At 37.3% G+C, this 13,843-nt stretch overlaps 2 protein-coding genes and 1 long non-coding RNA gene across 6 annotated transcripts in view; all 3 read right to left on the reverse strand.

Annotated features, from left to right (window-relative positions):
• Nucleotides 1-4,926, reverse strand: part of LOC131319761 (putative RING-H2 finger protein ATL21A) — an 82,596-nt gene extending 77,670 nt beyond the window's left edge. For 3 of the 4 annotated variants that reach the window (XR_009198035.1, XR_009198033.1, XR_009198034.1), the window contains exons 1-2: nucleotides 4,168-4,926; nucleotides 147-552 (exon numbers count right to left, since the gene is read on the reverse strand). Coding sequence is in view for 1 of the 4 variants with exons in the window: in XM_058350159.1 (XP_058206142.1) it covers nucleotides 125-552; nucleotides 4,168-4,864 (1,125 nt within the window). In the remaining 3 variants the exon portion in view is untranslated. Of the gene's footprint in view, nucleotides 1-6; nucleotides 553-4,167 lie in introns of those variants that run through there. The other variant, XM_058350159.1, reaches the window with a different exon arrangement.
• Nucleotides 4,927-10,713: 5,787 nt separating this feature from the next.
• On the reverse strand, nucleotides 10,714-13,610 carry LOC131319784 (uncharacterized). Its single transcript, XR_009198037.1, has 2 exons — nucleotides 13,274-13,610; nucleotides 10,714-11,249 (listed from the first exon to the last, which is right to left on the reverse strand). It is a non-coding gene; the product is annotated as an uncharacterized LOC131319784 (long non-coding RNA).
• LOC131319781 (uncharacterized) lies at nucleotides 11,484-12,252 on the reverse strand. Its single transcript, XM_058350174.1, has one exon. It carries the CDS (start codon nucleotides 12,080-12,082, stop codon nucleotides 11,717-11,719), a length of 366 nt encoding a protein of 121 aa, XP_058206157.1. The 5' UTR covers nucleotides 12,083-12,252; the 3' UTR covers nucleotides 11,484-11,716.
• Nucleotides 13,611-13,843: the final 233 nt, after the last annotated feature.

Here is a 13,843-nt window from a genome sequence, read left to right on the forward strand (position 1 = left end):
ACAGTAATCACCAGGGTGTCGATCGTTTTAAGGCATCGCCCTTTTGCAAAACTCAAGCTTTGAAATGCAATTACATTTAACAGAAAGCAAAAAACAAAAGAAAAAGAAAAAGAAAAACCAAAATTCACACAGCCTGAGCCCGTGACAATCGGCCAGGAGAGTTTCTACAAACCGGACAAGTAGCATTCAAGCGAAGCCATTCGTCGATGCAATCAGCATGGAAGCAATGCCTGCATTCGGGTATGCTCCTCAGCGTTTCCCTGGGCCTGTACTCGGACAAGCATATTGGGCAGGTACTGTCATCGGGCTTAGGCAGACGCCGGCTCTCACCGAGAACTACTTGAGGGAACGAGTTTATTGTAGGCCCGTCGAGGCCTGTAACGAGGGTGGGCTGTGGAGCAACTGTAGAGGCCATGAGCTCAGATATGGGATCGCGTCTCCTACCAAAGGACTTCAACCTGCCAAAAATGAAACACAAAATCCCGATACAGAACAATAGCATGGGCACACCGGCTCCCACGGTTATGGCGTAGCGAGCGCTCCTTGGGAGTCCTGAAAAATTAAATTTTTCGGATTCTAGTTAGTCTCATTGAAGCATTCACAAAACATGCACCTTCTGAGAGCATCAAATTCACATATTTATTGGTACTCCTGGCAACATATTTTTAGTTTTTTTTTTTCAGATTCGCATTATGTTTTTCAGATCGATTACTCGTCTTAATCAATGGAAAAATAAAAAAAAAATTCTCTCCGTTTCTATAAAAGAGTAAGCACGTGCAATTTCGGATAAAAATTTGAAGTACTTTCATGCATAATTCTTTGACACCAAATTACGTGCAAAAATGTTCGTAAAAAATTAAACACAAAAGTGGATCGGAGTAGTTTATTTTTTATCCGAAAATCGCATGTTTTTTCGTAGTGGACTCTCTTTTTGGAACAGATGGAATATGATCATAAATCTCAAAAAGTTCGTTAAATGACGAAAAAAGTTCAAAAAGATAATTTTCACTGTTCTTTTTTTGTTAATGTAAGGTGTCTCAAGTCAGCTTACACGTACGTCAAACTAATCCCTGCAACCATTTTACTTTCGCTGTCTTTAGCGTCTTAAGTTCGTCTTATTTGGTTTTCCTCTCATCCTGCTAAATGATTAATCTCAAAAAAAAATTTGAAAAACAAAACAAAAATCATTAACAATATCCAATAACACCTACTGCTTTTTGAATTAAAAAAAGAAGAAGAATAAGAAGACAATTTGTTCTTGTCATTAATTATATATGGTCCGATTGCAGCTGTGTGGATGGGTAGGTGATGACAAATTGAAAACAGCTTTAAAACTCCAAAGTCAACCCAATTAACCAAAAGCTATATATATATATATATATATATATATATATATATATATAGGAATTTTCAAGTGAGGGATTCCAGGGATTTTCATTTCCCGATCAAATTTTGAAAATTCGAACCGTTCAATGTGTGCAGAACGTAATTTTAAGGGTCCTCGCGAGAAATCAACAAAAAAAATGACCGGGAAGAGCGTCATCCGAGCAGTTTTTTTTTGAACCGTTCAATGAAAACTGCTCGGATGAAGCCCTTCCCGGTCATTTTTTTTGCTGATTTCTCACGGGGACCCTTAAAATCACGTTCTGATCACTTTGAGCGGCTCGGATCATCGAAATTCAATCGGGAAGGGAAGTTCCGCATTTTAATAAAATGAAGGATCTCTCACCGGAACCTAACTATATATATATATATATATATGGTTTCTCTGATCAGTGAGGAAAGCGTTGAGTCCAATTAATTTGAGTGGGCAAATTGGCCACAACGCACTTTCTCCTCTAGGGTCGGAAATTCGGCAGGTCGGAGAGCTTTACATCATTTTGTCAAAATACAAATTATCTTCTCAATTGACACTTTGAAAAAAAATACAATTATTTAACTATTTGACATTAAAATAAGCTTAAAGTCAGAGTATGGATAAGCTCTCCAATCAATAAACACAATGATTTCCCACTTGCTTCTTTTTGTTGACTTGTTTTCGTTGTTTCTTAATCAGCGTTATCTTTTTCGCATTATTTAATAGATTTTCTCAATCACTAGGAAAAAATTGCTGCCCAATGCAATAGAAACGTTGCAGCTAAGGTAAGGAGATTATAAGAGCCCACCTAAGTCCCACATCAATAGGAATTGAAAAGTAAAAGTGATTTTTAAGTGATTCCGATCAGCTACTGTATAACTAGAGATTAATCTTTTGAGCCACGTGATTAGAGGAAAGGTTAGCAGGTCAGCTCGGTCGGATTGTTATAGTTGGTATCAAAGCTCGGTATGCGGTAAATAATATGGATATAATGCCAAATAAGTTGATATTTCAATACTCATCTCATAAATGTTAATACACTTTCGCGGATATTGACATATATTAATGAACATCGATTCACCTTTTACATAGTATTATTTACCGCCCTTAGACTTGTGCTTAGCGTTTTCTTATTCGTTTAAGAAAATCGATTAGAATTTTTTTTTTTTTTATCCCTCAAACTATGCACATTTTCTCTACTTAGTCTCTAAACTATCAATTTGATGATTTTATCCCCTCAACTATCATACCGTTACCTACATAGACCAATAGATAATGGAAGTTAGGAATTTGAACGGAAAATGCCATGTAAGGCCTGTTTGGGACCCTATAAAGCAGATACTTGATTATGAGAACCTTAGCGATAAAAATTAATTATGACCCTTTAGAATAAAATGATCAGAAAAATAAGACATTCGCACCAATTTCAACAGATTGAAAATTGAAACACTTAATTTTGTATCCATATTTTTTAGTATATAAACCTCCTAAAAAAATTAAGTGCTTGAATTTCAATCCATTTGGAACGGTGCGAAGATCTTATTTTTCTAATTATATTATTCGAAAGAATCATGATTAATTTTTATCTCTAGGGCTATCATAATTAAATATCTATTTTTTATTTGAGACCCTCTAGAGCAGATACTTGATTATGAGAGCTCTAGAAAGAAAAATTAATTATAACCTTTTAGCATAAAATGATCAGAAGAATAAGATTTTCGCACAAGTTCGCACGGATTGAAAATTAGAACGCTTAATTTTTAACCATATTTTTAATATATAAACAGTCTAAATTCTATATAAAGAACTCAATCTTTTTAAAAAAAATATGTATGTGTTACTACTGTTAGTCTCTATAAAATGCCACGTAAGATTCTAATATATGAACCTTGTAAAAAAATTAAGTACTCTAATTTTTAATCTATTTAAACCGATGTGAATGTCTTATTTTTTTTATCATTTTATCCTAAAGGGTCATAATTAATTTTTATCCTTAAGACTCTCATAACCAAGTATCTGCTTTACAGGGTTCCTAATAGGGCCTTACGTGACATTTTCCGTCCAAATTTCTAATTTCCATTATCTATTAGACTAAGTAGGTAACAGTATGATAGTTGAAGGGATAAAATCATCAAATTGATAGTTTATGAACTAAGTAAAGAAAATGTGCATAATTTAGGAGATAAAAAAGAAAAAAAAACTCAATCAATTAATGGGCGTCAAACTACAACATGTAAACTCCTACAGGCCGATAGTTCGACTCTGGCTATGTTCATGCAATTTCGTAATAAGCAAATCAATGACTATATTGTACCAACGAATATCTAATTTGCACCCAAAAATTTCTCCTCAACTAAGGCTTTGGCATAAGAGAATGAAAAAAAAAAACACACACACTTTTATGTGGTTGATCTCAATTGATTGTATTTATAACACCAGACTAAGTTGAGTGAGAATTTTTATTTAGCTTTTCAAAGCGCACATGCATTTAAAACCATGAGGACGAGCTCTAAGATACGTTTTAGGCTCAAGCTGGATTAGTATTTGAGGGTTCAAGTACTCAAACAAGCCTCTGTAAACAAATCGAACCCCTACATACAAGATGAGCATATCTAGACACGAGCCAAACTACAATTTACTCAAACTCGACTCATTTCTAAAAAATCATTAAACAAACCGAGTCTTTAATGAATCGAGCCTCAACTCGATTCATTTGCAGCTCTACGTAGAAGTGAATCTCACTTAAGATAATTAAGGAAGAAGAAACAAGAAACCATTAGCTGAAAACTCATGATAGCTAGAAATCTTACCACGTTTAGGAGCATTTGTGCAGACAACATCAACGCCAGAATTGCTCTTCAACCCACACCACCCGCCCCTCGACTCACACCTCCCGCACCGTGGCTCGGCCCAAGTCAGCCGCAAATCCCCCGAAAGGTCCGACGACAAGACCGCCTCGTAAAACGGCCACTCCACCGGCACAGCAACCGTCCCAATCTCAACACACGTTGACGCCGACGCCAATCTCCTAATCACCTTATCCGAAGAAGTAGCAAAAACCGAGTAGGAATCCCCGCTCAAACACGCTATCGGATTCAATCTATACTTGATATAGTCCATAGAGCAATTAAACATCTTGAAGCCCTGGTAGTAAACAGCGGTGAACGAAGAACTGGTGAGGTTTAAGGAGAGAAGCCGGCCTGGGAGGCAGTTGTTCGGATCGTTGATCCAGATTTCTTGCGTGCCGTAGTCTATTCCTTGGACGGAGAATTGTCCCGAGTCTGGGAGGGTGATTAGTGTTTGGTTTGTGGTGTCGCAGGATAAGGCGAAGCCCGGCTGGGGATAGCCGCATGAGTTTGGCTGGAGGTTTTGTAACCGGAAAGGGAAACGGACCAAGGGGTCGCCGCGGCGGCAGGTGGTGGTTGAGCATGTTTCTGCGGTGGTGAGGGGTAGGAGGAAGAGAAAGAGGAAGAGGAGGTAGGATGTGGTGGGGTTTTGGGTGTCCATTTTGGTTGGCAAGTTGGTATTTTCTTTTGCTGGGGGAGTTGCTATTTGGGTAAGTGAGTTTGGCTAGCGTTTTGGACTATATATATAGACTCTCAATCCCAAATTGTTTGTCCGGACCGCAAAATGAGAACTTAAAAATAATTCACTTCTTTCAAAAAAAAATTCGAACTTTTTTCATAAATTAAAAGAACTCATCGATATCTAGTGAATTGTTGAAAAAATTTTGAGTTTTTCTTACAAAAATTCTATTATTTTTACATCTTCATTTTGCGGACAGAACAAACATTATAGAATGGTTGGAGTATATATATTTATAGTACTGTGTGCGCGATGGGTTATTGATTAGGAAGATCATCTTGTCCGAACTCCAAAATCAACTTGCACTGACTGATCAGCTCTTATAAATCCTCCCGGACCCACTTCGATAATCGAAACCTTATATTTTATAACTCATCGAGAACACAAACATCAAAAATCATGTTGTTCAAATATCTTGCTCTATATGTTTTCGGAAAATGATTATTATGAAAGAGAAAATTGCAACGTTAATTGAACTAGAATCTATGGTTTTATAAATACCAATCATGTGTTCTGAAATAATGTCAAACAATATCCTATTATCGTGAATTTTGATGTGTCTAATGTTCTCGACGAGTTTCAAAATGTAAATGATTTCAATTATCAAAATGGGTCTAGAAAGATCCTCTTGCTTATGGCATTAAAAGGAAACAGAAAATCTTATTTGCAGACCATTCCGTAAATAATGCTTTACGGAAGGCAATTACACGAGTCCAAAGTATTATTGGACGGTCTGGATTGAAAATCAATTATGACCGGTAATAATTAATTGCGACTGATGATCAAAATTGAAAACAAATCTCAGCCATTAATTGCGCAAATGGATGGATGAGATTGCGCCGCTTCGTAAACAAGTTGTTCAACCTGTTCACGAAGCCTCCATAAATAAGTTTCTCTCTAAAGGAAATGAAAGTTTTGATTATTGATTACTCCTAATTAATGAAAGTAATGTTTTGGTGAGCTTTAAACAGTAAAAATGACTGTTTTCGTCTAGAAAGAGCCCAAAAATTAATGTTTTGGTGAGTATAGAAAAGATTTATTAGTAAAAAGTATTGAACAACGTACCCCAAAAAAAAAAGTACCGAACAAGATGAGTGCAATTTTAAGGAGTGTGAACAAAAAAAATTTAAATTAAATTCGAACAAGACCGCAAAGGAAAGTCAAGGTAAGCGGACGCATTATGGAGCCAAATAAATAAAATCCACACTCTTAACAATACTATATACTATACTGAGGAGGCGGCTGCTGCTGCATTTAGTAATTAGGTCACTAATGTTAGGATGTGAGATAGGGACATCGTGGACCCTACGTAGACTTACTAGTATACATTTGTCCATTTTAATAAATGAACATGGACCATATCCACTAGATTACATGTCCAAATAATTGTATCAAGTATTTTTCAAAAATTAGTAGTATTTCCAAACAGTAGTCGAACGGTTGTAAGATAATCCGCAAGATCTCAAGTTTGCTATAATAATAGTCTGATATATAAATGTTGGATTAGTATTTCCAAAACTACGGTCTAACAGACGTAAGATAATTCGCAAGATCGTGAGTCTGCTACAATAATAGTTTGACAAATATTGGATTATTGACCCCAATTAATCTCAAGCATAGTCTAATCCCATATCCCTATTTGATCACCCATGGGATTATGGGACAATGCCTTATAAGGATAATTTTTTTTTTTTTCCCCTAATCCAATCTCTATCTTTCCAATGATCTCTAGAAATGAGACATGATACTTGATAGTATTAAAACATAGAGGATTGTGAAAAATGAAAAATAGATATTCCAATTCCAATCAAAGAAAGTGAGTCGTGTCAGAAAGTTTAACAGTCTGCATGCCTAATTTGGTGACAAGCACATGCCGTTTTAGGGTTATTTCGATCATTTTTTTCCGACCATCTCTAATATATAGGATGTGCTAACTCGAAGAGTTTAACTCTTCGCGTAAATAATTTTTTTAAAATCCGAACCATTAATTGTCGAAATGAACAACTGAAATTACACGTCACGGCTCCGTCGTGAATGAGTTTCTCTCTTGTTGAAAAGCTTATGACGCCACTGAATCAGAGAAGACTCGTTCGTAGCTAGTCTATTATCATGTCCAAAACCAAAATACAAACAAAATATACACACACACACAAAAAAAAAAAATGAAGTGTGGAAACTTTCTTCTCTGCAAAATATGAAAGAAAACAAAAGGCGTTTAAACAATTAGAAACAAATTGATTGAAATAGTCTGATCAAAAAAAATATATATTGATTGAAATAGTATACGAACAAACTGGGTCTTCGTCATCTAGAATGGACTGGACTGGACCGTATGGAGATAGTTAAAAGAGTATTGATTTTCTTCTTCTTTTTTCCTTCTTAGATCGGCTACCTTTTTGTTGGCGTATGTAACACAGGGGTGCAATCAAGCCAAGCCGAGCTTTATAGTGTTCGTGCTCGACTCGTTTACTATACAAGCTGAAAACTCAAGCTTGAACTTGGCTCGTTCGTAAACAAGCTGAGTCAAGTTAGTTTACTTAATGAGGCCTATACAAATGAGTCTCTTTAAAAGAGCCGAACCCATACAAACGAGCCGAGTTTTAGAGTGTTGAGTTCGGCTCGTTTACTAAATGATCCTAAAACTCGAGTTCAACCTCGGCTTGATTACTAAACGAGCCGAGGAGCTCGGTTCATTTGCAGTCCTACTTATGTTTATATCTGTATCTACAAGAGCAATCTTTCAAACTCTTTTTTTTTTTTAAACACTTATGCACACCTAAACTAATTTCTCGATCCCGAAGTTAACGACTCGGCAAAAACCCTCCAGTGTCCCCCAAGGCTTTGAATGTTTGACCTCCGTGGAATTCGAACATGCGATGTCATGGAGGACAAACATTTATTGTTTTATCGTTCCCACTTGGCCAAACCCGTTGGGATTAATTTTTCAAAGTCTTCCAGAGAGCAGAATTATTAAATGTAGGTTTGAATTAATAAATCAAGTGACTTATTTTTTGTCTTTATTCAAAAAAAATTTGCATTTTTTTGTTTTGCGTTAAACTTTTGTATCTTATTGATTTGTCTCGTCGAGAGAAATCGGAAAAATAAAAAAAATAACCGAATCTCATAATTTTTTTAATAAAAAAATAAGTCAATAAGACAGTTTTTTCTCTTTTTTTTACTTATTCTTGTCTTTTTGAAAAAAATTATGAGTTTTGATCAAAAAAATTTACCTTTTCGATTCCTCTAGCCAAGACGAATCATTAAATCACAAAAGTTTGACACAAAACTAACAAATGCAAAAAAAAAATTAAATAAAGGCAAATATGTTACTATTCTACTTTTAAATCCAAATCAGCCCTAAGTGAGGCGGGAATGATAACTATTACTCCCTCCATCCCAAAAAAGATACTCCCTCCGTCCCTTTTTTTGTGTCCAGTATTTCATTTTGGGCTGTCCCTTAATAAGTGTCCATTTTGTAAAGTTAGGGAGGTAAAAGTTGGTGTATTGTCTATTTTGTCCCTAAAAGTAGATTTTATTTTGAAAAGTTAGTGAGTAAAAGTGTAATGATGATGGGTAAGTAGGGAAAGTGAAGGAAAAAGTTGATGTGAAAAGTGTAATGATGATGTCTTTTTAATAAGTTGGAGTTACGAAGCAGGACACTTAAAAAGGGACGGAGGGAGTAACAATTTTTGAAACTTGTGTCATTTTTCATCGCTTAGAATATCTTTCAATCTATAATGTTTTTCATGAGTTTGAAAACTTTATATAATACAACTAATCGAGAACTATCAAACAAGATTCATATTGCATATTTTTTTATATCCATATTGAAATATATAAGAAATTGAAATTAGCACGGATATCAAAAATTGACATCTACTTTGGGATGGAGGGAGTACGTCTTTTATTTTTGTGTCAAGTGATATAGTGGGGGAGGAGGGGGTATTAGGGGTATGTCTTTTATTTTTTGTCAAGCGATAGGATTAGTGGGGGGAGGAGGGGGTATTAGGGTTAGCACAGAAGGTCTAGAGGCTATTCATAGCCCTAGCTCCCAAAAGAACTTATCTCCTGTGAGGCTCGAACTCAAGATCTTTCACAAAAGCGAGGCACTGCACTAGGCAGTGGTTGTCAACTATTATGTCTCTATTAAAAAAGTAAAATGCAAGAGAAATTTGTTCAAGCATTTATTATCGAATTTATGGAAGATTTTGGACTTAGCAGGGAAGGCTGTTCCAAAACGGACAAGAAAATATATATAATACTTCAACTTGGGGGGAAAAGCTCTTCAAGAAATAGATCGTCAAAAAGTGTTCGAAAAGAAAATGGAAGAACAATTCTGAATTTGAAAAAGTCAGAAGCACGTTCATTTCCAGTAAATTGAGGGGGCAAACTTAATTAACTGAAACTAACTGGGGTTAGTCCAGTTGGCCAGAACTATTGCATTTTACTAGAAAGTTAAGAGTTCAAATCTTTCCATCTACAAGTGAGTGTTTTTCGGGAATTTTACTATCTTTCTTTGTCTCTTCCTTATGATGAGCTTATTTCTTTTATTAGTTGAGTTATTGAACTTGGTGTATTTTTTTTTGTTAGTTTTGCAAGATTTTCTAGGCCAACTTGTGCATATCTCGAACTAATTCCTACAGCTCCTCCCACAGCCGTTTCACACGCTTACGCGTGGGGGTGAGGTGACCCCAAAAATTATTGACAAAGAGAATCAAACTTGATACCTTGAAGTTGATTATCTTGGGGTTGTTATTGAAGTTGGTTATCTTGTAAACTCTCATAATTGATGTAATGTCTCGGGTTTGTACTTGTACTCTATACATTATATAAATGGTCTATTGAATATTTTTGATACATGATGTAAATGATTTATTGAATATTTTATTGAGAGATATAAGCGTGCTCTTGTATATGACTCCATTCCCTTATGATCTCACTCATTAAATATAAAATAATGAGGGGTGTGCACGAGTCAGGTCGGATAACCTGGCCCAAAGTGATTAGTTTAGGATTTTTGAGGCCCGTTTTCGACCGATTAAACAGGCAGAACCCCGGGCGAATAATATTTTGGATTTACAGTCGGGCTTGGCGGATTGGGTTACTACTGGACTGGAGGCCATTCTTAATTGGATTTTCCAGAATACGTCTCTTGGGAAGAAAAGATTTCATAAAGCCTCAGAAAACTTTCATCTTCATAAGAATTTCACTCCAAAAGTTTCCGACTGCGTGCAAAATTGTTTCCTACCGCCGATAGCATTGTGACCGCAGCTAGAGGAACCTTCATTTTTTTAATAACGCAGGGTGTTCGGAACCAGTTAGAGGAACTCGGGGTACATTGATCCGGAATCGCTTGTACAAAAGCATCGGAGGTGTTTCCTATAGAGCTAACATCTACTCTTTCGGCATGCTGTCAATGGAAAAGGTTGGCGTAGGAGACATTAGTGGATTTGAGCCAAATTTTCTTGCCTTCACGGGTTTACCATCAATTTCCCGAAGGAAGGTATAAATGGGAGAGGCCGCGGGGGAGGCGAGTGAGATGTTGAAAAAGATGATGTTGGTGGTGCCTTCATGCCTCCAACGTGAATCCAAGTGACAGTCCTTTCATGAACAAAGTTGTTGAGATGTTTAAAGGAAAAATCAAATTTCTTCATATGCCTCCAGAGCCTTTAAATGTATCAACAAGATATGCAAGACCAGCCTCCCAAACTGTATGGTTCTTTTTGGTGGATTCAATCCATGGTCATGATTCTAACGTCAGCATCCATAGTGATGGAATTTACCCACTAGAGGGCTTTCTATTCAACCCAGTCGACAATGCAGTCGTAGAAATAAGAGTCATACAATAGTCTGGGGTATGCAACCCCATTTGAGTCATCGCGGAGTTGTGAATCAATACACGACGGAGCAATGTAGAAAATACAGAAATCCAATCCAACGTCACAAAACATATTACCTAGCATATTGGCGCACTTGTTACCTTCCCGATAGACATGATTGGTCTCCTCCATTCCCAACAGCTGCGTCAAAGATCAGCAATCACGGAATAAGGTTATCAAGCAAAGTGTTTTGGTTAGTCCGTAACCGTGATTAAGCAAATGGCTGCCAATCCATCCATTTCCTTGGAGAGGGCCAACTGAAGTCCATCCCTGAGGGCTCCAATTTCAGCCTCCAAACTAGAAACATCCTGCATTATCCTTTGCAAACCAATAATCCAGTTTCCACCCGCATCTTGGATCCAGCTTCAGAGCCTTTTTGTGAGTATTTGGCTTGATGCCTCTTACTCATACATTCTTTCCTATCCAAACTTTGGATCCACAAATGCAATCAGTCACCAAAACATTATTCGCCAAGTCTCGATTACTCTAATAAATACAGGACTTCAAACCAAAAACTATTATCAGTTGTTATAAAGTTAGCTCCTCACATTTTTCTAATTCAAACAGTTTTTCACATTCACAGATTATGACAGTAATCCAGAATTTACAACCCACAATCCAGAATCTGCAATTCAAAGGAAATTATCTAACATTCAAATCCAAAAAGCATTTGTATCTGCAACAACTGCATCATTTTTTTCACCTTTATAAGTCCATGGATTTAGATATATCACTTAAAAGGGGAACAAAAAGCGACAAAGAAACAACAATACGAGATTCTTATTAATTACCCAAAAAAAAAAAAACGAGATTCTTATTTAATGTTGTTATCAACCGAAATAATCGAAACCCTAAACTCGAAATCAAGTCCGTTACCGACTGGTAAAAGGAATTCTCAGAAATCGTAGCAGCGGCCTTTCCGCTCCCAATCGCCATACCGAGTGGGCTCGGGGCCTCTAGGCCCTCCGATCTCCCCGGTCTCTTTGTTCAAGTCCAATTCATCGCCGTCGTCTTCATTTTCAACTTCACCGTTTTGAACCTGTTCTTTGGTTTCTAATTCCTCTCCTTCTGGCTTGTTAGATTCGATCTGTTTATCTTGTGGCGGTGGTTGTTGGGGATGCTGAGTCGAAGAGCAAAAGAGGCGAGTCAGCGAGTTCGAAGCGGAGAGACTCGCCGGCTCAGGTCTCGTGTAGGGAAGACCTAGTTTTGGAGCGGATAGGTTCATGATTGACGAGAGCAGACGGCCCTTGTTGCTCGCCATTTCTTCTTCTTCACTAGCTATTCGTCTCTGCAAGGAAAAACGCGTGAGGGTTTCTCTCAACCGACTGGGGAGAGAGAGAGGGGATGTGGTGGATGGTGCTTACACGAAGCCGTCACCGCGAAAAGGCATCACCATGGGGATCTTGAACCGATTACAGCGTATGAGCCAAACCTATGTCACGTACGGATTACAGCGGTTGAGCCAAACCAACGTCCCGTAATTTGCGATTCTGCCTGCGGAAACCGACCGGAGCAACTAACTGTGAGAACCGACGGCCCGGGTTTTGTACAAATAATCGGAACCATTCAATAGTTTTAAAAAAAAGACGAGTGGGCCCATTAAAGAACAGCTCAGTCCGATACATGTAGTGCTCGATCCAGTCTTTCATTTTGAGCACTTGTATATATCGGATTGAACTGATTTTTCTGAGATCCACTCTATTTTTTTTAATTATCGAATGGCTCGGATCATCTGTGCATGATCCGGAGTGGGCCCCACGTGCCCGGCAGTACCCACAGTCGGTTTCCTTACCTTTTTTTGCGTAATGTGCGCCAAGGTGCACGAGCCCGAGTGTGAGAACATTTTTGCGTTTTTTGAAACACATCCCAAGGTATTCAAAATCCGCAAAAAATGAGAATCGAGTGCACAGGGGCAATGCAAGAATTGAGGGAGAGAACACAAGCTATTTTGAAGAATTATGTTACTAACAGCCAAACGCCTACGAAGATTTGAAAGTTTTGGTGTAAAATAAAGGGTACTTTTTCCATTATCTCCTTCAGCCTGCTTGGATGCCGGCTTACCAAGGGGTGTTAACAATACCCCTGTTTTAAACCTGGTCCCACAGGCGAAGCCCTGGTTTGGGAACCGTTTGACGCCTGGGATTATTTAATCCCGTTCTTCCCTAACACCAGAGAAGAGGGTATTGGGGGGTGTTGCCCATGGCTAGGGTTTGAGGTGTCCATATCTTATACCCCCTAATCCCCCTCAAAAATTGACGAAAACACCCCTTCTTATCCCCCTTCTCCCAGCCACCCATCACACTTGCACATACACAGATCCGGAAAAAATATATGTATGTGTATATATCTATATATATATATATATATATATATATATATATATATATATATATATATATATATACACACACACACACACACACACACACACACAGAGGGGGGGAGGGCATACCGTGACGATGGCGAGGACCCGGCGACCGGTGACGATGGCGAACTGGGTGTTTCTTCTCCTTCTTCTTCTGTTGCTTCTTCTGCCGTTCTCTCTCTCTCTCCCTCTCTCTCTCTCTCTCTCTCTTTTCGGCAAGAACAAGAAAAAGGGGTAAAAACAAGAACAGTAAACAATAAAGAAATTTATTAGGTGCATGTGTGCCATGTGTCCCTATGTGTTCCATACTTCCATATAACCCTATCAATCCACACTTAAAAAAAACTCAAAATTATAAAAAAAAAAACACTTTAAAAAAATAAATTTTAAATTTTTATACTTAATAAATTTACAAACCATTCAAAACAATTGGATAATCACCGTTCAATAAAGAAAATATGGTATAAAATAAATTAAAACTAAACCTAACATTTTTATATAATTAATTATTATATTAGTTAACTAAATTATTATTGATTATTTGTAAACAAAATTAATCAAAGTTGGAGGCCAAGTCATTATATATTTTAATCTAATGAATAATCTAACTTAACACTGCACAAGGGCAAAAGGGTCATTTGACAATTTTTTACATCA

The sequence above is a fragment of the Rhododendron vialii genome, chromosome 3a (genome assembly GCF_030253575.1).
Source record: "Rhododendron vialii isolate Sample 1 chromosome 3a, ASM3025357v1".
Classification (NCBI taxonomy): Eukaryota; Viridiplantae; Streptophyta; class Magnoliopsida; order Ericales; family Ericaceae; genus Rhododendron; species Rhododendron vialii.